Source organism: Lolium rigidum, chromosome 4, assembly GCF_022539505.1.
Source record: "Lolium rigidum isolate FL_2022 chromosome 4, APGP_CSIRO_Lrig_0.1, whole genome shotgun sequence".
Lineage (NCBI taxonomy): Eukaryota > Viridiplantae > Streptophyta > Magnoliopsida > Poales > Poaceae > Lolium > Lolium rigidum.
In genome coordinates, this window is record NC_061511.1 from 136,405,713 (window position 1) to 136,432,292 (window position 26,580).

General features: G+C 47.2%; 1 protein-coding gene across 1 annotated transcript; it reads left to right on the top strand.

Moving 5' to 3' along the window:
- Positions 1-1,759: 1,759 nt before the first annotated feature.
- On the top strand, positions 1,760-3,203 carry LOC124647539. The gene is made up of 2 exons (XM_047187462.1): positions 1,760-1,894; positions 2,046-3,203. The coding sequence occupies exon 2, from the start codon at positions 2,049-2,051 to the stop codon at positions 3,201-3,203; it is 1,155 nt and encodes a 384-aa protein (XP_047043418.1). The 5' UTR covers positions 1,760-1,894; positions 2,046-2,048.
- The last annotated feature ends 23,377 nt before the right edge of the window (positions 3,204-26,580 follow it).

The window sequence follows — 26,580 nt, forward strand, 5'->3', positions numbered from 1 at the left end:
ATGCAAAAACAATAAATGATCTCCAGGATGGACAGTTCCATCCCCTTCATAGCGGTTATCTATAACACGTTCAATAATTTTCATAGGTATTTTATACGGAATACTTTCAGCAGATGGATTTAAAATATCAGAAGCATCATTAGAGTTATCGCATATGGGAGATAAAGCATTATCAGGGCAAAATATTTCTTCCAAAGCTGAGGAGTAGAAAAGATTGTTTTTATATAAACTAGCTTCCCCAAGCTTAGACTTTTCCATAGCATTAGCAGTAATTGCATTCATACTAATAACATTTCTACTATCATGCAGATAAGGTTCCATAGGTTTTTAAATTTTTGCATTAAACCACTCATGCATTGACTCAGGAAATAGTACAAAAAGCTCACAAATGTTTTCCATTATGCCTTACTAGTGTAAAACAAGAAACAAAAAGATGCAATTGCAGGATCTAAAGGAAATAGCTTCGAGCACTCACACACCGGCAACAGTGCTAGGAAATAGCTTAGTAGTTGATACGTCTCCGACGTATCGATAATTTCTTATGTTCCATGCCACATTATTGATGATATCTACATGTTTTATGCATACTTTATGTCATATTTATGCATTTTCCGGCACTAACCTATTAACGAGATGCCGAAGAGTCGGTTGTCTGTTTTCTCGCTGTTTTTGGTTTCAGAAATCCTAGTAAGGAAATATTCTCGGAATTGGACGAAATCAACGCCCAGGGGCCTATTTTTCCACGAAGCTTCCAGAAGACCGAAGAGAAGACGAAGTGGGGCCACGAGGTGGCGCCACACTAGGGCGGCGCGGCCCATGTGTTGGCCGCGCGACCCTGTTGTGTGGGCCCCTCGTGACCATTCCGAGGCTGCCCTTCCGCCTACATATAGTCTTCGTCGCGAAACCCCCAGTACCGAGAGCCACGATACGGAAAACCTTCCGGAGACGCCGCCGCCGCCAATCCCATCTCGGGGGATTCAGGAGATCGCCTCCGGCACCCTGCCGGAGAGGGGAATCATCTCCCGGAGGACTCTTCACCGCCATGGTCGCCTCCGGAGTGATGAGTGAGTAGTTCACCCCTGGACTATGGGTCCATAGCAGTAGCTAGATGGTCGTCTTCTCCTCATGTGCTTCATTGTCGGATCTTGTGAGCTGCCTAACATGATCAAGATCATCTATCTGTAATACGAGTGCCCGCTTCGAAGAACGACCTCAAGGCTGTGTGACAGCGCCGTGGCGAGACTTTGCGCGCTTCCATCTAGTGCTTCAGCCAAATCCACAACAGGGCCCCCAACATCTCCAACAAGAAATCATCTCCGCTTTCTCTGTGGGCGTCATTGACATCTGAATGAGGGAGAAGCTCTCCATCAACGACGATCTGATCTCTGCGGTAAGGCTCTTAAAAATGACCGAAGACGCGCCAAGGCTGAGGAGGGACGCATGTTCGTCCACGACACGCCTGAAGCGGCTCCCACCACTGCTCCAGCTAGGAACAAGTCCAAGGCCGAAATTGTCTGAGTATCCTTTAAGGGGACACCTTGACAAAGGAGGCTCGGGAAAGGAAGGAAACGTGGCAGGGAGAATGCCCAAATGTTTGCAATGGATGCTTTAGAGGATACTATGAAAAGGCGGGACATGAAAGGAAATATCCCGCTGGAAAAGTAGCGAGGAGAGTACCGAAATGTTGCTGAGTATCCTTTAGGGGGACACTTGACAAAAGAGGCTCGGGAAAAGAAGGAAACGTGGCAGGGAAAATGGCCAACTGCTTGCCGAGTGTGCGTTAATGGACACTCAGCAAACATGGGCCATATATATGGTAACGTAAGCACCGATCTATAAATAGTTATGCTCGATCTCAAGCTGCCACCAAGAAACGATCGATCGAGAGCATATAGTAAGTTACATGGAAGCATATATAGTTTGCTGCCTTAGTTTTTTTTAACAAATTGTGCGCGCGGCTGATCTTTATTAATTATTTGAGAGTAAGTTAGTATTATTTTTGCGTGGAAGTAGTAAGTACTAATCCATTGTCATGTGGAATGCAGGAGATGGATTTAGAGCAAGGCGCAATTCCCCTTGTGGACAAAGAGGAGCAAGACCCAACAAGAATTGAGGAGGGGGAGGAGGAGGATGGGAGTGGGAGCAGGAGCAGCATTAATCTGGCGATGCTGACAGACAAGTCCCAGCTGGAGAGGCTGGCGTTGCTGCTGCGGAACAACGAGGAGGCCCTGATGCGGCGGGTCATGAGGTCGGAGCAAGAGCGCGTGGAATACATCAGGACTGTGACCGACGCGTACCGGCTGTCGGTGGCGCTGCTGCAGGACTGCACCAGGCTCAGGGAAGAATCTACGGCGCCGGAGGCGGCGCCGGTGGCGCGAGACGTGCACGACTACGTCATCTACGGCCTCAACCTGTGCATGCAGAACGTGCGCAACTGCTGCATGCGCGTGGACGTGCTCGGCAAGCTGAGGGCCCACTACGACGCCCTCGCCCAGGGCCTCGCCGACGACTCGGCCGCCGTGGCTGCCGAGGCCGCCGAGTTCAAGGCCTCCATGTGGGAGTACTGCTACAGCCACCGGAGCGCCGCCGCGCGGGCCAGGTCCAGGGACTACTCCAACGTGCTCCGCCTGGAGGGGGTCGACCTCCCGGAGCTGCTCAGGAGGCAGCAGGTCACGCTCGGCCCCGGCTACGCCGGCGACTTCGAGGACCTCAAGGACTCCCAGAAGCTGGAGGTGTACAACAGCGTCATCGTGGCCTCGGGGCGCGCCAAGCTGCCCGACCAGCTGGTCCTCTCCGGCCGCAGCGCCCGCAAGGGCAAGACTCTCGCGGAGGCCATCTCCGTCTTCATCATGGCGGCGGGCAACATGGTGTACGACGTCTTCACCGCCGAGCACAACGCGGAAGCCATCCTCAGAGGCAGCCTCAACGTCATGGCCGCGGTCGGGGCATTCGCCGTCGATGTCGCCGTCACCGGGGCCGTCACCAAGGCTGTCGCCAACGCCGGCGCGGCACTCTTCGCGTGCTCGCTCGCCGGCTTTGTGGTTGGTGCCATCGCCGGACTCATCTTCATCACCGTCAGCGGCCGCCTCATCGACCTCATCATCGGCTCCCCTAGAAAGGTGCCTCCCATCCGGGACCTCAAGTTCCACACCGCCGTCATGCCCGATGGAATGACACTCGCAAATCAAATTGGTCGTTCATAAACTTCATGTTAGTTTTATCACTTTTATCATCGCTCCGCGGCCCGCCCGCCTCTGTTTCTTTCAGAATAAGGCACGTACTACTACCTAGTAGCACAAGCATGTTTTTTCTTTCAGAATAATAACTCAACCTTGTTGTTCGCTGCTGCGATCGATCGAGGCCATCTGCCGCTGGCCCGCGGTGTTGTTTCCCTATATCTAGAGATAATCGCATGGTTGGTCACAGAGATGAGCACTTTAGTCACAAAACTTCAGAAGAGGAGTCCGCTAGTCACCCAGGATTGTTTTATGAGCAAACTGGTCACTCCCGTCATGACATCGTTAGCCAAGATGATGTGGCACATTGACTGGAGACGATGTGCTATTTTTACGAAAACAACCCCGGCGAATCCAAAAAAAAAGATAATCGTATGGTTGGTCACAAAACTTACCAGAGATGAGCACTTTAGTCACAAAACTTGAGAAGGGGAGTCCGCTGGTCACTCGGGACTGTTTTATGAGCAAACTGGTCACTTTCTGTTAAGTAGCACGTTGAGAGCATGTTGACCACGTTAGGATGTCCTTTTTTGCAAAAAAAACACCCTAAACAATCAACATAGTCCTCTTAATCTCACGTCTCTCTGGTCCCTCTCGGTGGCTAGTGGGTCCCACTGGTCAGGTGCATCTTCTTCCCCGTCCTAGCACATTGGAGCATCCTGTCCGCGCCCTCCGACACAGTGCCATCGGTGATGAGCTGATGACTGCGATTGACGAGGGTGCTCCTCGGCAATGCCCACCTTTTGGGGCTTAGGGTTGACGGAATCGTGCAAGCTGACACGAGACATCGGATACGAAACAAACAAGGAGAGAGATTTACCCAGATTCGGGGCCCTCGATGAGGTAAAACCCTTACTTCCTGCTTGTCTGATCTTGATTATCGAATATATCGGGTTACAATGGGATAGCCGAAGGCTATGACTAAGATCTCGTCGAGAGGCTAAGATTCTAATGACCTAGCTCTAGACTTGTGATGAATCTATCTATTGTGATTGTGTGTCCCTCGGCAGACCCTCTCCTGGCCCTTATATTGTAGGCCAGGTTCCGAGAGTTCTGTCCGGGTTCGACTAAGTTACAAAGAGTTTTATTTCTAATATTTCCTTGTTTAACGTCTCCTTGCCTTGTTCATCAATAATCCTTCTTCGGAACCGACGTATTGATCCACCTTGGTCGGTAGATGATCCTCATGGGCCCCCGGTTGGGCCGTAGGAGGTAACATAATACTAGTTACCCGAAGGGTAATGCCCACATCAGGGACCCTCTCCATGAGGATTGCATGTCTTCCTCATCTTCGGTAGAGGGTTCCTGTTGCAAGTTGCGAGATCCCCAAACCCTAGCTCCGGCTGCGAGATACTCCAAACCTTAGCTCTAGTCGTCGATTGGCCCCGCTGCTTAGCGCCGCCGCTACACGCCTCCCGAGCTCCAACGAGACGCTTCAAAGCATCTCTGCTACTTATGCATCATCTCACCAAGCTGGGCCAGCCTGCCCAAATTGAGCCTCTCGTCTTCGATATCAACGACCATCAAAGCTGTCGGTTCTGCTTGGTGAGAGGATGCAGAAGTAGCAGAGATGCTTTGAAGCGTCTCGTTGGAGCTCGGGAGGCGTGTAGCGCCGGTGATAAGCATCGGGGCCAGGCGGCGGCTAGAGCTAGGGTCTGGGGTATCTCGCAGCCGGAGCTAGGGTTTAGGGATCTCGCAGCTTGCAGCAGGAACCATCTAACGAAGACGAGGAAGACATGCAATCCTCATGGCGAGGGTCGCAGTCATCAGCTCATTGCCAAGGGCACTGTGTCGGAGGGCGCGGATAGGACGCTCCAATGTGCTAGGACGGGGAAGAAGATGCACCTGACCAGTGGGACCCTCTAGCCAACGAGAGGGACCAGAGAGACGTGAGATTAAGAGGACTATGTTGATTGTTTAGGGTGTTTTTGGCAAAAAAAAAAGGACATCCTAACATGGTCAATAGGCTCTCAACGTGCTAGTTAACAGAAAGTGACCAATTTTCTCATAAAACAGTCCCGAGTGACCAGCGGACTCCTCTTCTGAAGTTTTGTGACCAAAGTGCTCATCTCTGGTAAGTTCTGTGACCAACCATGCGATTATCTCTTTTTTTGGATTCGACAGGGTTGTTTTCGCAAAAATAGTACATCGTCTCCAGTCAACTTCCTAGTTAACGTGACACGTCATCTTGGCTAACGGTGTCATGACGGGAGTGACCAGTTTGCTCATAAAACAATCCTGAGTGACTAGCGGACTCCTCTTCTGAAGTTTTGTGACTAAAGTGCTCATCTCTAGTAAGTTCCGTGACCAACCATGCGATTATCTCCTATATCTATATGACTATATCTATACCTATCTATCTATACCTAATAATAAAGGGAGAAGCGTTTGGTCCGCCATATTACATGTTTCCGTCTTCCGTCTTTCGTCGCTTTTCGTTCATCGTCCTGGTCGTGCACGTTTCGTTCGACCACTTATGCATACGGGATAGAAATAGAACAGGACACCGTGCCCCTCACGTAGTCACCCTGCCGTATGTTCGGCGTGCCGAACCCAATCTCCTCCCCCGCCCCACAAGCCACCCCTCTACTTTTAAACGTTTGCGTCTGGCCCCGTTCTATGACTAGGGCTGACGGAAGCGAAGTCGACGAGACCAAGTCGTGGGCGAGAACAATGCTCCGATGGCGGGGCTTTGAGACAGTCTCGTGGATCATCGAGCACATGATCGAGGTTGATTGTATCTGCGTCCCACTCCGGCACTATCCAATATCAAATCACGTATCCTCGACAACTACATGGTCATTGAATCACCCAAGAAACCAGCTCCGCCGACGCCACCAAGTCCGACGAGCAGGACCGTCAAGAGCTTTGTAGCTTCATCAAAGTGGCCAAAGATCCATGGTGGTATACGATGGAGGTTTTTCATGGCCGCCGGTGGCGGGTGGCCACACTCTACGGGGCGATCATATCTGCTAGCGAGGGCGGACAAAATCTGCTTGCAAAGAGAGCGGCGGAAAAAACAGAGCCGACGTACAGGACGATGGTCATCCGCGGCAGGCACTAGCTAGCTCGACATTCCCTGCAGAAGCTCGGCGATGGTAACACCGTCAGATCGTGCAACTTCGAAGATAGTGGTTTCACCTGGTGTCGACTGCCGCTTCGACACGAACCCAACGATTTCACGAGGCTTAACCTGATCTCAATATCATTAGAGGCTCAGAGCCTTGCTCTTGCGTCGTGCCCAATACAACCTGGTGCCGGTCGTGGGTTGTGAGCAAGATGGCAGCGAAGCTGATCACCGAGGGCCTAACAGCCTCTCGTGGGGGTACAGATCAAGCGGGCTGAACTCAGCTATTTCGAGGGAAGCGGTTTCAGGCTTACAGCGATGAACATATTCAGGAAAACGACCCACTCGAGGAATTTGAGATTTGGACAGGGGATGTTGAGTGGATTTTGGAATTCAGTATTGAGGTTTTCAAAATACACCGATTGACGAGTGGATGTGCATTGCTAGCTCTAACTCGAAGAACAAGATGGGTGGGTCTGAGGAGGTTCATACTTGCTACTACTGGTGTTGTGCCACCTTTGGAGACTGCCCGTTCGATTCCTCTGCTGATATATCTTTGGGAGTTGTGCTGGGTTTGGTTCCAGTAACCAGCTCGGATGTGCATGGCACTGAACATACATGACTGAATTTCTAGGATTGGAATTATAGTGTCTGGTTTACACAGCGCTTTGGGCTAAGTTTTGTCCCCATGGTATTGTCCGATTATGCATTAGAGCATGTCTAACAGGCCTCTTACTTTTCTGCCCCGTATTTCGCCGTTTTTTCGCTCCGTATAAAAAAATGGTCGATCATACACCGCTCCGTCTAGCAGAACCCGTATTTGACCCCGTATATTTGTAAATTTAAAACCCCGGGAAACTTTCATTCATAGTTCGTCGATCATACATAGAAATCGACGTACCTACATACATACAAAATGCGCGATCGGATCGCGACTTCTACTCGGAGAGGTCGATGATGGCCGCCCGCGCCTCCGCCTCCTTCACGGCGGCGATGGCCGCCGCCTTTTCTTCCTCCTCCGCCTTCTTCTTCTCGTCGGCGTCCTTGAGGGACTCTTCAATCGCCTTCAAGAAGGCGGGGTCCTGGTCCTCGTCTTCCTCCTCCTCCTCGCTTGCGAGCGGGGCACCTCTGCCGCTGGTGCTCCCGATGGTCGCCCTCCACGCCTCATTCACCCGGCGTTGGCGCTGCCACTCGGCGAGCCACTCCTCGAACTTCGGGCCGCTCATCGGCTTGAGCGGTGGGTCCTCGTGGTACCAGCGGCCGCCCCGCATGAAGTCACGGAGCTTCGCCAGGACGAACTCCCCGCCGTCGTACTTGCAGGCCGCGCGGCGGCTGCCGGCGGCGGATCTTTTGCAAAAAATCCGCCAGGCATCCTCCACGTTGTCCGGCGAGCGGGATCGCTTCGATCCGCTCGCCGGCGAGGCGGTACTAAGGCGGCGGGAGTCCATGCAGGTGGCGGCGGGTGGAATGCGGCGCGGGGAGCGAGTAATTTGTCGCCGGAGCAAGAAGGAGGAGGCGGCGGCGCACGGCGGAGCTAGGGTTGCGAGTGAGGGGTTAACCCCTCACTCGCACCTGCGCCCAGTATAAGTAGGGGGCGGCGGGGCCGATTTCCTGGGCCCCGTATTCCGCCGAAACGGGGCGGTCCGAATACGGGGCCTGCTAGACGGCCCAAACCGCGCCTGCCCCGTATGCGCCGGAATTTTACGGGGTGGGCGGGTACGGGGCCTGTTAGACATGCTCTTAGCATGCCTGCTTGTAAATTTTGTTCGGACCATGCTCTGTTCCACAATGATTAATTGCTACTCGTACATGCTGGCCGTATACCTTGCTATGATGAACAGGAAGCGTCAGTGAAGAGACGAGCCTGCTCCTCGTGACGTGTCCGGATTGATGGCCTTTTTTTACATTTGTTGGTGGATGAAATCTGAAGATGAGTTCTTGTAGATAGCTCGTTGTGTGTGCTGGCAAGAAAGAGCAACCCATGTGTTTCTGTTTTTTAGAAAGCTCTGGATCAGATTGTTCATCCTCTTATGAGTGTGTCAGTTCAGATCTATAGATTTTTTGGAGGAAGTTTTGTTCATGGTCAATATTTTTTGGCGATTTATATGTTGTTACCGGGAAATTGATGAACACAGTTTTTTAATAGTACGCTCCTCTACTTGGTTGCCACCCTCTCCACTTCTCTTTTATCGGAAAATGAACTCCTATTCCAATTTATGCATGTATGAAGGGAGTGATGCTATTAGTTGAGACGGCCATAATTTTTTACAGCAATTGTGTCACCGCTAGGGACATTTCTTCCTGTCAAGAAAACTGATTTCTAGCGGTGGAATTTTTCATTAACTAAAATATATATTTTACCTCTCAAGCATTTTCAAATAGAAAACTATTTCAAATAAATAGGAATGCCACAAAATTAGATTTTTTTTAAAAAACACCAAATGGAGTGGAGGAGATACATGAAAGGCGGCGCCGTGCATAATCCAGTAGTGAAACCCTCAGAAGTGGGAAGCGGATCTGGTAGTAATGCATCGGGGGGAACACAATCAAGAAGTTAGATGATGGTAGGTGGGGTTTGAGCCTGGTGAGTCCACAAGTTTTTTCTAGAGGTTGCGGTTTCATTTAACAACATTGTCGTCGGATAGGTTGTTTCCAATGTCGATTTCATCAACTACTGAATTTACTTACGCACGCAATATAGCTTTTGTCTCATTGCTTTCTTTCCCGGTCAACGCACGGGCAAATTTCCTAGTCTATATCTATACCTAATAATAAAGGAGCTAAGGTTTCTGCCAAAAAGTTTCGTCAACGCTTTTTTTGGACCGTTTTGCCCTCCCACCAAATCGCATAATACTATAAATTGCCACGCCCTGGTTACCGTTTCGTTGTTTGCGGATAGAATAAGAAAATCTGGTGCGGGTATTCTGTGGGCTGGCCCAATTCAAAAACACCTCCAGGGACGATCGCTTCGTCGTTTCTTAATACTCCGTATATGGCTGTGTGTGAGCTCCGCTGTCTATAGAATAGTCCCACCTCGTTCCCTTACAACAAATTCTACCGCTTTATATACTTCAAATTGACCGAAACAACAAGCTGCCTCAGGAATAACAAAAGAACAAAGGAAAGCTGAATCCCATGTGCTGATGCCTAAGAGATGCCGATGACGCCTATGAGCTATTAAGCCGGATTCCTTGAGATATGCAACGACGGAACAGAAATTCTGAGGAAGGAATTAGCTTGCTCGTCCAATGAAAAGAGAGCCTGGCTAGCGGGGAAAAAAAAGAGAGGGAGCGGGGCAAGGAGCTCCGGCGGAGGAAGCTGATGATGCGGCCATGGAGATGCGCCATTCCGTGATCCAGGTCGGGGGAGAGCGGAGGAAAAGAGATGGCCGCTCGAATCTCCGGCCTCCGAGTCGGGCGGGGATGAACAACGGTGGGTGTGCGGCGCCTCTGAAAATGAGAGGACTGGGTCGCGCCGACTTGGTCTTCTTCCTCAGCTCGGGGAAGTTGCTGTTGCTTCGCATCAGGAACCCGAACAGATCGAGTACATGGCCACGGACCACTCTCCTATCAATCTGAACCGTGGTGTCGCGCCGGTACAGCGTTGAGGTGTCAAACAGCGATGAGCTCTGCTCCGATTAGCTAACGCAGAGAGTTCAGTCCTATGCCAAAATCTGTGTTCAGTGCTAATGCGAATATGAATGGAACATCTAAACATGTGTATTTAGTTGGTGCTAGACGAAACTAAGTGGATAGAACATTTTGTACTTCTCGTGAACATGTATGTGTTGTGCAATATTTAATTTTAGATTTAATAGAGGATTTCGTTACTATTTTGTTTTGAAAAATCGAACAAATAAAGATGTCCACGGATAAATGGGGATGGTGACCATTGATGAATCTTCAGAAAATGTTAAGCAAGCCAGGACATGATCTGCTTTTATTAAAAGATACAAATATAAATAAACCATGAAGAAAATATTACCCACATCTATGTTTTGTTAGTCTTTTCTGCCTTAGTATGAAAATGGGAAAACCAAGAAATATTTTGTTTTTTACTTGATGAAGAAATATATTTCGGCATATGAGTCCTGTCAAGAAAATTGGAATTTACATTAATTAAATTCTTCATAGCTAAAAAAATATTTAATAAAAATCATGTGTAGTAATGTTCAGTTATTTCCCGGTGCAACGCACGGGCACTTTTGCTATCTATATCTATATCTATACCTATCAAATAATAAAAAAATAAGATTTTTGCCACCCAACAATTTTTTGGACCAATTTACTCAGTGGCGGACCTACGAGTATGCCCCCGAGGCCCAGCTCCCTGCTTGTTGACGCTAGCTCTAATCTGACTTCGGGTTGTTTGGTTAATTACCATGTTTTTAGAGAATCCGTTTAGTCTAAACCGGTTTGGCCCTGAGTTCACAGAAAACATTGTTTGGATAGTCTAACTAATCCATGGATTGACAAAACTACATCCACAATTTCGTGTTTTGGGAAAAACGACTAATCACTACAGGAATGGCGACGTACGCCGATGACCGTGGCGTACGACGGCCAAATGTCGGGGCCGGCGTATGGCCCGGCACGGACAACCAGCCATCTGACCCTCGGCGTATCGTTGCCATCGGCCCTCGGCATATATTTGGCCCTAGGCGTAGACAGGGCTACGCCGGCGGCCACCCTCGGCGTAGACTATTTTCCAAATTTGTCTAATTTTGTAAAAATCATAACTAATTCATATGATGTCAGAAAAATGCGTATCAAAATATTCAGAAAAATATCCTCTATCTGTTTATGTCAAAATCATGCATATTTGAATCATGTACAGTACCATGTTAACATAGAAATAATTTAAACACTTTCTTATATGTCCTCGGGTTCCCGTTTTGGCCAGATGGCAATTTAAACGAAGTCAGAAAATCCCGCGGAGCCGCATGGCGTCATTTTATGTGTCTTAGTAACCACTCCAAAAGACGGAATTGGGATAGCAGTTATTTTGAAAACCCCATCACAAACATTGCTATCAAGTCCGGAGTTCTATGGCTTTTAGGGGAAATGAGTAGGAAACGGCCCGTGACACTGCATAGTTTGTCGGAACGAGGCCATATTTGGCACGTGCGTGGTCCCTGGGATGGGAAGCAAGGCCCCGGAAGCGGATTTCCAATCCGACCCATGAGCGATGGTTTTTTCATTTTCGGGGTGCCAAAACGGTTTTTTTGTGAAGCAGCTACATGGGGCGTATTTTTGTATTGCGCGAGACCTCCGCGTAGTAGTAGGACACCGCCTCCGCACCATATTTCACATGCCATATGTGTGCGCTAGCTATCTGGGAATCCCTACGGGTTCCTGCGGTGTTCCGCCGAATCCGCTGGAAACTGACCAGATTTGAACTAGGGTACACTTTCCGTCGCTCAATAAATTCCGCGAAAAATATTTTTAGTTCTACGACACATCACTTTATGTGCTAAATTTTTTCCGTTTAGCGTGATGGTGAACGGGTGCACCAACGCGCCGGGTACGGCCATACCGCATCTCCGTGGGGGCCTGTTTTGGCCAAATGACAATTTAAACGAAATCAGAAAATCCGTTGGAGCCGCATGACATCATCTTATGTGTCTTGGTAACCACTCCAAAAGTCGGAATTAGAATACGACAATTATTTTGGAAAACCCTTCACAAACAAGGCTATCACATCCGGAGTTCTATGGCTTTTAGGGCAAATGAGTAGGAAACGGCTTGTGACACCGCATAGTTTGTCGGAACGAGGCCATATTTGCCACGTGCGTGGTCCCTGGGAAGGAAGGCATGGCCCCGGGAGCGGATTTCCAATCCGACTCATGGGCGATGGTTTTTTCATTTTCGGAGTGCCAAAACGAGTTTTTTTTGTGAATCAGCTACATGGGGCGTATTTTAGTATGCGCGAGACCTCCGCGTAGTGGTAGGACACCGCCTCCACACCACATATCACATGCCATACGTGTGCGCTAGCTATCTGGGAATCACTGCGGCTTCCTTCGGTGTCCCGCCGAAACTGACCTGATTTGAAATAGGGGTACACTTTCCGTCGCTCAATAAATTCCGCGAAAAATGTTTTTAGATCTATAGGACATCACTTTATGTGCTATTTTTTCCCCGTTTAGCGTGTTGGCGAACAGTGCACCAGTGCGCTCGGTACGATCATTTCGCATCTCCCGAGGGGGCCGTTTTGGCCAGATGGCAAACTGGACGTCATATTTGGATTTTTCTAATTTTTAGGTTCAAATGATGATATGGATGTTATGTTTAGATTCCTCTCATTTTTCTGATCGATTTAGACATATTATTTGTGGAATTTTGATTTTTCGATTTAAAGATATTAATTATTACATATTAAATAGAAAAAACCAAAAAATAAAATCATTTTATTGTTATTTGAATTCAATATTATTAATCATTGTTACTTATATATTCATTATTGTTTACTTAAGTAATTGTTTGGAATTCAAAAATAATGAGTTGTGACATCATGGTCCAAGGGTTAATAGGGTTGATAGGCTATTATTATCAGCAAGGTGTCAATTCTTTAATTGAACCTCATCCGAATGGAACCAAGAAGTTAAGCGTGCTAAGGTTGGAGTAGTGTGAGGATAGGTGACCGACTGAGAAGTTTAACCATGATTGTAATTTGACCTAAGATTAAGTGTACTTAGACTTAAAAGTGTATGGGTGAAAGATAAACAAGTAAAAAAAAGAAAAAAATGGTGTAAAAAAATGAAAATTTGAAATTTTTTAAAATTCTTCGGCATATAAAAAAACTATTTTTTCGATTTTTTTTTGGAAAAAAGAAAATTCGAATTTGTAAAATTTGTATGCCGACGGTTTTGCCGTCGGCGTAGCGTGCTACGCCGAGGGCCGGGCTACGCCGACGGCAATATTGTCTATGCCGAGGGACGTAAACGCCGACGCTATACGCCGAGGGCAGCCGTCGGCGTAGCTTACGCCGAGGGCCAGGCACTAGTAATAATAAAGTAAGAAGCTTTTCCGTGGTTTAGTCTGTTTAGTTTCCGTCGTCCGTCCATGATGTTTTGCTTCGTCCGTTGGGCGCGAGCCGCGAGAGCGTTTCCTATCGTATCATCTCTGGTATCCGTTCTCGTTCCGGAAAAGAGTTCAGGTGGATGTACTGTACCCTATGTAAACGCTCAACGCTTGTATATATACACACGGCTAGACCGGGCATCCAGGAATCGATCGCTCTCGATAATCGGACAGCAACGCTTCTGCCACGAACATCGACGAAGTCGGATCGAAAAAACAGGGAGGCGCTACAATCTTTGAGCGGCGCTGGCGATTCGGGTCAGCATCGATCGATCTTCGATAGACGGCAGCGCTGGCGCTCGCACGAACCTGGAGGAAGGCGGATCGGAAAAAATAAGAAGGTGCTAGAATTGTGCGGCGGCTGGCGAATCGGGTCAGCGGCGAAGTGAAGCATCGCTATTCTGGAGATTAGAGATACACGGCAGAAGGGGAAAGGAGGCGGCGCCCGTGGGATGGTGCATGTGACGGTGTACTCTTTTTTTTTCGATAAAGGGAATATATTAATATCAAGAAGATACCAATTACACCCAGCCTTTGCAACAACGCACCGCCCTAATGGCACTATGGATGCACACAGCCAAAAAACAAGAAAAGAAAACTAAAAAATAAAAGTCCCGCTACAGCATCTCGGACCTAACAACAGCAATACATCCACCACCAAGACAACACCTGAATTATAGACTCTCCAAAAACGACGCCTCCAAGAAGGGAACAGTGCTCAAACACCATCGTCGCCCGATCAAAGATCTTAGGTTTTCACCCTGAAGATAGTCCCCGCTCTCAAAACAATGCCTCCACCAAGGTCATTGCCGAGCACAACCAATTAAGGCTAGACCTTGGGTTTTCACCCCGAAAGGTAGGACTCGCACTTCACCCGTGTTCTCGCCCCCACTTTCATACCGCTGCCGTGAAGCCCGAACACCAAGCAAGTCCCTCAACGAGCGCAGAGATTTGAACCTCCCTTAGTTAGTCCTCCCCTCCGGCCTTCATGAAATTCTCTTCTTCCGACTTTCATCATGGATCCATAGTCACTTGATGTTAACACAGAAAAAGAGCTTCGCGCCGCTCCCTCCAGAACCAATCGGTTGGAATAAAAACATGGGTGCGCACGACCGAATACCTCCGATCCAGCAAACTCCGGTGCAAAAGCACTGTTACATTCGCCGGCGGAGCCTTCCGGAACTCAACACTCCGGCCAGATCACGAGTCCAGGCTTCCGGTAGGTCCTCCTCTTCACGCAAGAGAGGCCCTAGGACCGCCGCCTTTATTCAGGTCGGTCGGCGACCATCCTGGGCTGGCCACTCCAACCCTCCACCGACGACACCATCCCCAGCTTCCAAGCTCCTCCATCTCGCCGCCGGAACGCGGTGATAGATCAAAAGATCCACCACCAACCGCAGGCCGATCCTCTCCGGCGAAGAAGAGGGTCACCTCCACCGTTGAACCCAAGGCTGCTGCCCCGGGCGACCTCGTACCGCGGGAGAAGCCCAAGATCATCGCCCCTCACCGGCGAGAGGCGGAGGAAAAGGCATTGTCCGCCTCCACCAGCCTCCACAGCCGGCATGCCGCCGATGGGAGGCGGGGAGGCCGCAGCCCGCAGCTGGATCGTCCCCGGGAGGATCGCCGCCGCCCCTCCATCCTCGTCCGACCGCCGCCGCCCCGGGAGGCGGAAGGGCCGCCGCCGCGGGAGAGACTCCTTGGCCGCCGTTCCCGACGCGTCACGAGGGAAGGCCCCCGCCGCCACCACGCCCCGAGATCTTTGCCCCGGCGGCGCTGCCGACGGCGGCGGCGGCGGGAGGGTTGGGAGGCTGGGTGCTGGAGGCTAGGGTTGGGGGCTGGGTGCGGGACGTGTCTGATACACCTGTGACGGTGTACTCATCTCCATGACTCCATTGACACCGCCGCGTCCGCCCCAACATCTGGATTGCCACGGCCCGACGTGAAATCCAGAGAAGCCACTCAATACACAGCAGGCTAATTAATCGATCACATGGATTCTGATTCTCTCGAATCCCTCGCGTAACCACTCAAGGAAACTTCAGCTAATGAAACATATATACTCCACAATCAGTTCAGGCCATTGTCGTGCATCTAGCGGCCCCTGGCATCGATGGATGAGCGCGTCCGCGGCAACGAAGAAGTTGCAGCGCGTCGACATCCCAGATGATCAGGTCCTGCATACCACCAAGCTGATCTGCTAGAATCTTCCTTAAATGTTATGCCGAAGAACAAGAATATTAATTTTTTGATGGCTGATCAGATCATTAAACTGCAGCTGAGCTCTGGCTTGTAATTCTGACAGAGTATATTATTTCCCAATCTTGATAGGCAAAAGAACAGAGAGGCAAAGTTCATACGCAAGGACTAAGAGCATCTCTAGCAGACACCGCATATCAGCCTCTATATAGAAATTTGAATCTATACGTGGGTTTAGGCTTTTTTGGACAAGCTAGACACCGCATCGGTGATCTGGCCCGGATTTGTTTTTCATGCCGCAGCTCAAAACCGCTCTCGGCCGCTATATATCCCGTTCGAAGACGCAGATGCAGGTCAAACCCCATCCGCCTCGCCGGTGCTTCCACTCCCGCCGACGAGAAATCCGCCGCGCGCATTCCACTCTCTGGCGACCAATCCGGCATATTCCCTTCCTCCCGCGCGCGTTCGAGCCATGGTGTTCGGCGGAGGTCGAGGAGACCGCGGCGGAGGGAGAGTGGGCGGCGTCGGATCCCTTTACTCCCGTGCCCGCAAGCTTTCCGCCGTCGAGGAGCTCGAGCGACGCCGCGGGCATTCGCGGCTCCTACCGCTACGTCTAGCGTTGATGCAAGCCGCAGCGTGCATTCGAGCGGCGCGAATCGGGTTTGTACCACGATCTGCAGCCCTCCAGCTCCCGCGATCCGCCGCTGTGCCGCTCCACCTACAACGAGTCGTCGAGCTCCACCGTCCGCCGCCGCGCCACCTCACCTACAACGAGGCGTCGAGCTCGAAGAAGGACGAGGACATTCCGATGCTCGCCGCCAAGCTCGAGCATGCCACCCCCGCGCTGGGCCGGCGATTTCGTCCCCGACTCCGTCCTAGGCATCGTCATGAAGCTGGTGGAGGAGCAGAGCCGCCGCAACACCGACAAGAAGGCGGAATGGCTCCGCAATCTGGCGGCGCAGGACACCTGCTACATCAAGCTCGACGACGGCGAGTGATGAGTTGAAGCTTTCTCCGCCGCCGCGGCACGAAGCTCTCCGACTTCGGTGAGCTGTATTTTGGTCAATGTTGAGGAAATCGCTTATCGGGGTTAACTCGGTCGGCTGACGATTAGCGATTAATAGGCAAATCGGCCGATTAATCGGGCGATAAATGAGTTAATTAGGTAATAAATGAGTTTATCGGCTAATCGGTGACCACTAAATAGGGATTAATCGGACGATTAATCGTTGAATCGGACGATTTTTTGAACAGTGATTTTTGGTAATCAGCGGCCGCGGAGGCACCACTAACGTAGAAAGCGGAGCAATAGGCTCCGTTGTTCTTCTCCTTTCTCTGCCGAAATACAACAAAAAATCTGGCGTGAATTTTTGTTTCAAATTATGCAGTTCGGTTTGCAGTTTCTGTGCGTTCGTTTTTCAATCCGTAAATCTGCTTTGGGGTGGCCTGGATACGTGCTTTTGAGGTTTAGGGTTTAGAGCCTCAAATTTCCTTCTAGAGAAATAGCCGCGGTAAAGCATCAAATTACATAAGCAGATTTATACTAGACAGCATGGTCAATCGCTACTGGAGCCCCCCTTCTGGTTTTGCAGGATCTCCTGCATGCCTCGTCGCCGACCCCATCCGGGTGCCGCTTCGGACACACGCGGTGTTTTATCCGTGCACCTGGTACCAGGTTGCTTGCCATGTTCCTAGCGTGGAGCCGCACCGTCTTCTACCTAAGCTTTCTTCACAGCTGCCCCGCACTAGGAGTCCCACTCCTCCCTTAGAATGGTTGCACCATTAATCTCTACTACTTAAAAAGAAGGAACATGTTCCCCCTTCTCCCCTACTTTCGTCGTCCTTCGTCCGTTCGTCGTGCCTCACTATCGCCCAAATGGGCCAAGCCCAATAATTCGGTTTTCGCTCGCCCATTTCCTCTCGAGCGAACAGAGGGACATACTAGGGTTCGAGTTCACCACCATGCGCCGCCACCCAAACGATGCTGCCGTACGCCGCCACCTAGCCGCCGCCGCCTACGGCCGTCCGACTCCCCCATCCAAGGTCATTGCCATCTGAATCCCGCCACCCGACTTCATCCGTGCGAGCTCAACCACGCCGCCCTTCCTGAAGCAGCAAGACGGCGTTGACGCTCCAGGTATGTCGCTTGACCTATACACGTTCTGCTGGTGGATTCGTAGACCGACCGATCCTATTTCCTGACCAGAGGAAATGCCCTCAAGGTGTTAGACGAATTAAGTTGGCCGTTCAGTTGTCTTGAATCTGGATATTTTTCTGCTGTGCTTCAACTGTACCAGTCTATTTTCTGGTGTCTTGAAAGAGTTTTGTTCTAATCACAATCTGGCTATTCACAAAATTTGCTAGCGGTTGATCTATGATACATTACTAATTTGTGTGATTTTTATCAATGTGATCCACACACTTAATGATGAAGAACTTATGCCATTGTATCACTTCAGGTTCTAGAGCTGTTCACTTGAACGCTCGCCCAGGCTGTCAGTGTTGGAAATGTGTCGCTGGGACGGACAGGAAGAGCAGAGCAACCACCGATTCTAAACCGCGTTGCTGGGACAGACAAGAAGAGCAGAGCAACCACCGATTCGCTTCCCTTCATGCTCGTCATGGTCATTAGTTAGCTGCTCACGCACATCCATCTGCTCACTTGTTTCATGCCAGTGTCACTATTAGGGCTCATCTTAGGAAAACCTATCAGCCAGCCGTTACTTTGAGGTGCTCTATGCCGTGAACAAGAAGGTTGAAGAAAATCTAGAGGTTTGTGCTCACTCCTATCTGTGCCCTAATTACCACTGAGCTCTAATGAAACAGGTTTCTCCAAATTTCCTCTGCGCAGATTATTCTTTTGCACAAAGATATACCAGAAAAGAAAAAACATACATGTGCCGTTTAATTTTTTAACCCTTGCTGCCAATGCATCTCAGTTCATCATGCAGCTGGAGGAAGTATGTACGACTTGCAGCAATGTAACATGTTTCGTCAAGTGAAGAAATTGACATGGTTGCCAAATGCAACCTTATCAGATCAAAGCATCAGTCTAAGCGCTGCAGAATACATGGGGCTTGACATGGCCTTCTACATTGCAGCCAGAATAGAAGGGGATGAGCTTGATTTACTGGAATGGTTGAGAGCTAGGTTTGGCTTTCAGGTCTGCTAGCTACTATGGACAAACCAATTTTAGTTTTCTCATTCTATATCAATAAGCTAACAGTAAAGTGTCTTGTGTCCAGTGAGACTGTTCGGAATCAAAGGGAGCATTTGATTCCTCCTCGCAAATGTGCACATTAGACTTGAGCCAAAGCCTGATCCACTCAAGGCAAGCTCCTCTATCGATATTTACTTTGGCAGTTTGACTCTATGGATATAAACATGATGAAGCACAAGATCAATGGGTATTCCATATATATGAAATGTGGCAAAACATGATATTTGCTTCAATTTATAATGAATATAAAAAATACAGTAAATTTTATTTGCTTGGTAGCCAATTTATCCATATGGTGAGTGTTTTTTTTCAAGATGCATATGCTGATTGTTGGTGTACTTTGCCATCACATACGATACGCAGTTTTTTTTTCTCTTGACATTTCTTTTACTTCCCTATTACTGACATTAGAATTTGATGCACCAAAAGGGCAGCTGCTTACAAAAAAGCCAGATGACTTTATCGCCTTCCGTCACATGATGAACATTATTGTAATGAAATTTCTGTATCCATTCCTCTGAACCAAGTTCTTGGCTAAGTAATAAGAACGACACCCTCCATTTACAATGCTTTATCTTCTATATTCGTCTATCGATGCTTGTTGAGTGAGCGCAGTCGTTATTTCACTCATGAAACAGCTTGATGATTAAGTTGTTGACGTAGTCTGAATAAGTTATTCAACACAAGTATGAGAAGTGGTGCAATTTTTTTCCACGGAAGCATAGTTTGAGGTGTGTAATTCCACATTATTTTTATTTGTTTACATTACTATGCAGATAATTTTGCAACAGCAGAAATCCTCCGGGTGCACAACCACCTAGGTCGTTATCTTCTCATCTGGGGTGAATCACCAATATCCAGTTTATGCCAGTCAGCCAAAAGCTTTTGCGTTATTCTAAATAAAGTGCTTCACAGATGTTGGTCAGTGCACATGTTCAAGTACTTGACAAAATGCCATAATCTTTATACTGTCTTACATGTCATCTCTGAACACACAATAGTTTTTGATTGAGTGTCATGTCTATGTTCATTTACTTGATGTGCCATTAATTATATTTGTTTTAACTGCAGCTGAAAATTCTGAAGCTTACAGAAAAGGATTTTAATATAATTTTGATCTCTTCTGAAAAGAATTGTATTTGTTTCGCCTTACCATTATGCTACAGGCTTGAGATGAAACAGTAACATCAAGACGAGTTTTTAAATCATGTGCTATAACTTTTCTAGCTGCAATTTGTTTTTTCAGGTCTTGGGCTGCTCAATGAATAACAATGAGATCGGACCCCACTAGGTGTTTCGAGCTTCCGTTGTTACTACTTTCTTATTTTCTCCGGTGTTGATTTTTTTTCGTGGTGTGTTAAGCTGTTGCTTGGGTGATCTACCGCTGCCGTCTCCCTACACCGACTCGTTGGCGCCGTCGTATTGCACTGACACACCGCTGCCCATGCCTCATTGTAAGTTGTGCCGCTTTCACACCATCACCCCTCTCTTCCGTCTTCATCAAGTGGTTGGCTGCCTTGATATTTAGTCCTTCCCGACCTATATGAAATATTGCTGGTTATAATGATCAAATCTTCGTCGGATCTCAGAGCTAGGATAGCTAACAGAAAGTGTTTTCATATTATGTCATATCTACCCCCTTCCTAAAATTTATATGACCCATAGGTTATCTTTTCATATCTAAAAATGAATCTCATCATGCTGATATATGGTTGATGATATAATCTACAGATTTAGTGTTATTTAAGTTCTAATACAGTGTGTCCATCTATGGTTCTGGACTTCAGCTTTTTTTAGTCGATGTGTTCTCTAACTGTTTAAAAACGAGGGACCTTGTAATTTGGTAGAATTACCTTCCAACTATGTCATTCAGGTTCTTCTTTACTAGGCCTTACGCTTGGATTCACTGCATATCCGTGCTCAACAGTTGATGGGATTCCTCCACAAACCTTACAGCCAAATCAAGTGCTGCTCTTGAGAAAGATTGATGCACCGTTGCTTGGTGCTTCTCTGTTATTTGCAGATGTACGATGCTAAGTACAAAGCGATTTGGCTTCTCTTTTTGATGTTGTGCGTCGTCTCTTGACCTTCTTCTTTAGGCAAACATGTGACTCGTACTGCACTATTTTCTTAACTAATTATGTTCAGAAACTTTTCATTCAACGGCTTGATTGTTTGTATTGTATTACTGCAGAAAAATCAGTGCAGTTGTCTGTTACCTGGATACATATCTTATTTTATGTATTCAATGTGAGGGATTATTCGTACTGTAGCAAGTTCGGCAAGTTGGTTGTGGTTGTATTTATGAAAAGGTAGGTTCTGCAAATCCATGAGGCGTTTGTGAGAGACGGCTCTATTTTAGTTTTACCAACAATTGCTTTTGCAAATCCGTTAGATATCTTGGCTCAAGCACCTGCACCATACATCTTCGAAATCAGCCTAAACGGTGGATGGTGGCTGAATGGTAGGAGCGAGAAGATGTTGGAGTGGCGGGCTGGTGAGGCTAGAGTTGGTGCCCTGAAGCGCATGCAAAGTCGGAGGTAAGCATCATGAAAGTTAATGAACATGACGTACTGTAGCTTCTTCTCTCCTAAAGCTTCATGTTTGACCGAATGCTTATATGAGATACTCATGTTGGACCCCAGTGAATTAACACATACCTCAGTATATCATCTTATGATTATGTTGGAGTGTATTACCGTCACTGGTTAAATGAAAAACTACGAATGCATTTTCTTTATATGCTATCACTTGGACGTGTCTATGTATATAAGGTTTCAGATTCATATTGCAATGCCAAAATGGCTAATCGATTTGGGTATCATCTACTATTTATCACTGCTATGAATTGTTAAGCAAATGCAGTTAGCAGGCGAGGAACCAATCATATTTTAATTTAGAATTTAAGAAGCCATGATTTTTTAGCAGATGAAATGATTATACCACAATGCTTCATCATTGCATATGTCTACTGTTGTATGTTTTCTTTATCAATAACACTCAGTTTTCTGTATAGAGATCTATTTTTCTTTGAACGATATGTGTGGTGTCCATTTTTCATTCATATTGTTGTACTGAGATGTCAATATTTTCTTAGATTGTGGGCGGCTGTGTTGTAACTACATATACCTTTTCTTGTTTATAAATTAAAACAAATAGTACATTATGATGAGGGTCTCGGGTGCAGTACCGCTCTCTTCAGTGTCTTTTCCGTTGGCCGATGTCTTCGCCGCGGGTGGAGAAACTAAAATAACGATGTTTTCTTGAAAGTAGTAGCATGGATGTTTAGAGATGCAAATATGAAATGAACTATGGAAACTGCAAAATTCTTGTAAAGAACAAGTGTGTTCTCCCAACATGATTGAAGTGCGAAGTTATATTTTTTTAGAGTGAATTCCACTTTATACCCTGTAGTTGTGCAATTGTGACACATATTATCCCATTTAGTGGAGCTTCTACCATAATATCCCATTTAGGAGACTAAAAACATGGTTTCGTCCTAATTTAACGTTTTTCTTGTAATTGTTCGATAGGATCGGCATGCTACGTCGATGTGAAGCGACAAAATATATAAACATCGGAGGGCCTGGTGGACGATTATGTCCAAACTTCGTTAATTCATATGTTTTATTCCTCACTATCGTCTTCATATTTTTGGACCTCGATCTTCATCTAACACATTGCCCAATGGACATACATAAGAAAGCAAGGGGTCCAAAGCTTTTAAAACGGGTAATCTACACGATTTTTTACTTGGTAGGGTAATTAGTGTCACAAATGCATAACTAGAGGATAAAAAGTGAAATTTGCTCATTTTTTAATAATCCCTAATGTTATTTAAGAGCATGTTAGTGTGCCTGGTGAAGTAGTTGACGAGCATGAACCAGCTATAGAGATAGTTGAAGGAGACATATATAAGGTGTATGGTGGTACTTTGACAGTGTTTTTGAAACTGAAGGTGAAGAGGTGTTGAACAATTGAAGGAATTTTGGAAGGATCTATAGATAGTTTCACGCAACGGCCTAAGGAGATTTTGTTATAAACGAATGTGTTTTCTGTTGGTGTCATAGCTTGTGATAACCAATGATTTTAAATTAACAAGAGAGATATTTCTATAAGTAGTATTGGTTTCTTGATGATTATAATTTATGATATCTATAATTTCTTTTAGTATTTCATTAGTGCACTATGAATTATATATGTGCAGTGGGAAATGAAATTTCATGACCCGTGGCAACGCACGGGCATTTTAACTAGTAAATAATAAAAGTACTCTGTAGTTTCTCCCGCTGCAACGCACAAACTCTTTTGCTAGTAATGTACAAAGAATTTATACATGATCGCGGTAGACCAATAATAAACTTAATTTGGACAACATACTCAACACAGGAGCGGTCCATTGGTCGACGGTGTTGCTACTAACTGGGCCGGATGTGCTTCAAATGATGGACACCAATACTACAACCGATGATTCAAGCTGCTTTCGACGGTGATGTGTGTTTCCTACCAACGGGATTGTTTCTTTGGGATTTTTTTTGCTTTGGCCAGCGACGATTTTCTACATACCTACATTATTGCTATAATGGTTTTATGGCTTTGCTACAATAGCACAAAAGTGTTGCTACTATATTTTTCGACGAGAGTGTTCAGCGAAGTCAGTTTTGCTACAATAGCTTTTTCACTTCGGTGAGGTCTCCGGCGATATCTTCGACGAGGTATTTTTGCTACAATAGCATAACTTTTTTTGCTACAATGTCTCCGGTGAGGCTTTGGCGAGCTCAATCTTTTTTCTTCTATTTTTATGGGTAAAACCGTTTTTTGTTGCGCTGAACCAAAAAAGGATATTTTTTTGCTACCCAGCAGCAAAAGTGAGAGCGAGTCTAATCCAATGGAGACAACTCGATCGGAGGGCTGGGGACCCGGGGCTTGGAATTCTAATTCCCCGGAGGATGCCGAGCAGTTTCCAAATTCACATGGCAAAGAACGAGAAAAGCAGAGAATCGGTCACTTGCTTGGAAGTAGAAGAGCTCATTTGGGTCGAGATCGACACTCATGACAGCTCCGTATGTGCTTTGACATCATCAGCGATGTTCTGAAGGTTTGGCTTCACATTCACGACAGCCTTCGTTGAGAGGAGACTCTTGGCCGGTTGCCCTGCATCAGTTTGCTGTTGGTACCTAAGGATTGAGCATCAAAGAATTCGGGGAGCTCTCAAAAAAGTTTGGTGTTCTGCATCCCAGCCTGCTCTCCACCCTGATAGCTTTCCCTTACTCCAAGCTGCTCCACCGTCCTCCATGAGCTCTTGCCACCGTCACCGCCTCTAGTTATTGGTATGTGGCGCCACCGTTATGCTCCATCTGGCGCTTCCCCGCCATTCCGCCACCACCTAAACCTTCTTCACAGCTCAGCTACGAGATGGCGTGCCTCCGCCATGCTCCTCCAATAAGAGGTCGCCGGAGCCAGGAAAACAACGGCAGCCACGGCGATTTCGGTGGCGGTAGAAATTGTTGAAATGGTAAGTGGATGATTTGTGGACAGCGGCGGGGGAGGTCGACACCCGGAGATGGAAACTGATCGGAGTGACAGCGCGCAGGGAGGAGCATAGCCATATGTACATCTGATAGCGGTGGCTGAACCTTAAGAAGGTCTGGTGCTAGATGTCCCCCATTGGCGTTGGCGACCGGCAAGATAGTTATCGTCTTTTTCGATAAAGGATGCTTTATTACTTTAATAAGCAATTACATCCAGTCTCTGCATAACTAGGATGCACACAGCCGTTTTATTGTCTCAAGTCCAAAAGGATAAATAATAAAAACTAGGCGAGATACATATCGGAACGATGAATCATATAACGCCTAAAGTTTAGGTGGGGCATCTATCCGTAGACTATGCTGCCACCCATGTAGGGAAAAAGTATCCCTCGCCGTAGCCTCCAACCGTGTACAGACCTCCGTACATAACTGTCGGCTCTTCACTCGCTGTAGAGGTAACCATTAACGGAGAATACCTGTACATCTGTAGATGACCTGCAACAAAGAACAATTTTTGTCATTAAAGATCTTGTCATTTCTACATAGCCAAAGCGCCCGGATAATCGCTAGCGCCCCCACCCTAAGAAGCAACTTAAACCTTGAATCTATACCATGAAGCCAATTGCCAAAGACATTGGCGACACTAGTCGGAGGATACAAGGTAGACGCTACTTGGATGACAGACCATATAGATCTCGCGAACTGGCACTGGAAGAATAAGTGTTCGATTGTTTCGTCCTGATGACAAAAAACACACCGTGTACTTCCATGCCAATTCCGCTTAACAAGATTGTCTTTGGTGAGAATAACCCCACGACGAAGATACCATCCAAAAAATTTAATTTTTAATGGTATCTTCATCTTCCAAATCTTCTTATTGTTGTTAACTGGTAAGTCAGAAAGAAGGATCGCATTGTAGAAAGATTTTACGGAAAAGGTACCATCTACATGAAGGTTCCATCTAAATTCGTCCAGTTCGGGTGATAAATGAATATCTCCGAGCCGTTGAATTAGGGTATTCCATGCCACAAGTCTTTGTCCAAGTAAAACCGGTCTCGAACGTCACATTCGGAGGTGAGGTAGCCATTACGGTAGCAATGGTATCACCTTGGCGACGAGCAATCCTATACGGAGCGAGGATACTGTTCACTTAAGGGTGCATTGTCTAGCCAAGCATCTTCCCGAACCGTATCCGTGCTCCATTCCTGATTGAGAAAGTACCATGGCGAAAGAATACATTTTTTGTCGCCATAAGACCAGCCCGAAGTGAGAATCCCCGGGTTTCCAAACCACTTGGGATAATGTCTTCGAACCGATATACTTTCTCCGAAGAATAGTTTGCCAAGTCCCATCCTCGGTAAGTAGCTTAAACAGCCATTTACCCGAAGAGCTGAATTCTTGACCTCCAGGTCATGAACTCCAAGCCCTCCTTGATCTTTGGGACTACAAACTATACTCCACTTAACCGATCGATATTTCTTTTCTCGCAGTCCCCTTGCCAAAAGAATGCGGATCGATAGTAATCGAGTTTATGCGAGAATTCCTTTCGGTAGGATGAAGAATGATAACATATACGAGTACCATATTTGTGAGTACCGAATTAATGAGTACCAATCTTCCTCCCAGGGACAACAATTTACCTTTCCAACTACTAAGGCGTTTTTGTAATCTTTCTTCCACTAATTTCCATTCCGCGATTGTAAGTCTCCGATAATGAATCGGAATACCCAAATAACGAATAGGAAATTGACCTTTCCCGCAACCAAACAACTCTGTATACAGAGCCGTATCGTTTTGGGCATCACCAAAACAGAACAATTCGCTTTTATGGAAATTTATTTTCAATCCTGACAATTGCTCAAAAGCCGCCAAAATTAATTTCAGATTTTGAGCTTTTTCAAGATCATGATCCATAAACAGAATTGTATCATCGGCATATTGAAGTATAGATAAACCACCATCAACCAGATGTGGAATCACTCCTTCAATCTGGCCATCAGCCTTGGCCCGCTCTATGAGTATAGCCAGCATATCCGCTACAACGTTAAACAACATCGGTGATAACGGATCCCCTTGGCGTAACCCTTTTCGTGTTTGGAAATAGTGGCCGGTGTCATCATTAACCCGGATTGCGACACTACCTCCATACACAAAATCATTTATTAGAGCGCGCCACTCGGGAGAAAACCTTTCATCCCGAGTGTCCGTTGTAGGAAAGACCACTTAACTTTATCATACGCCTTTTCAA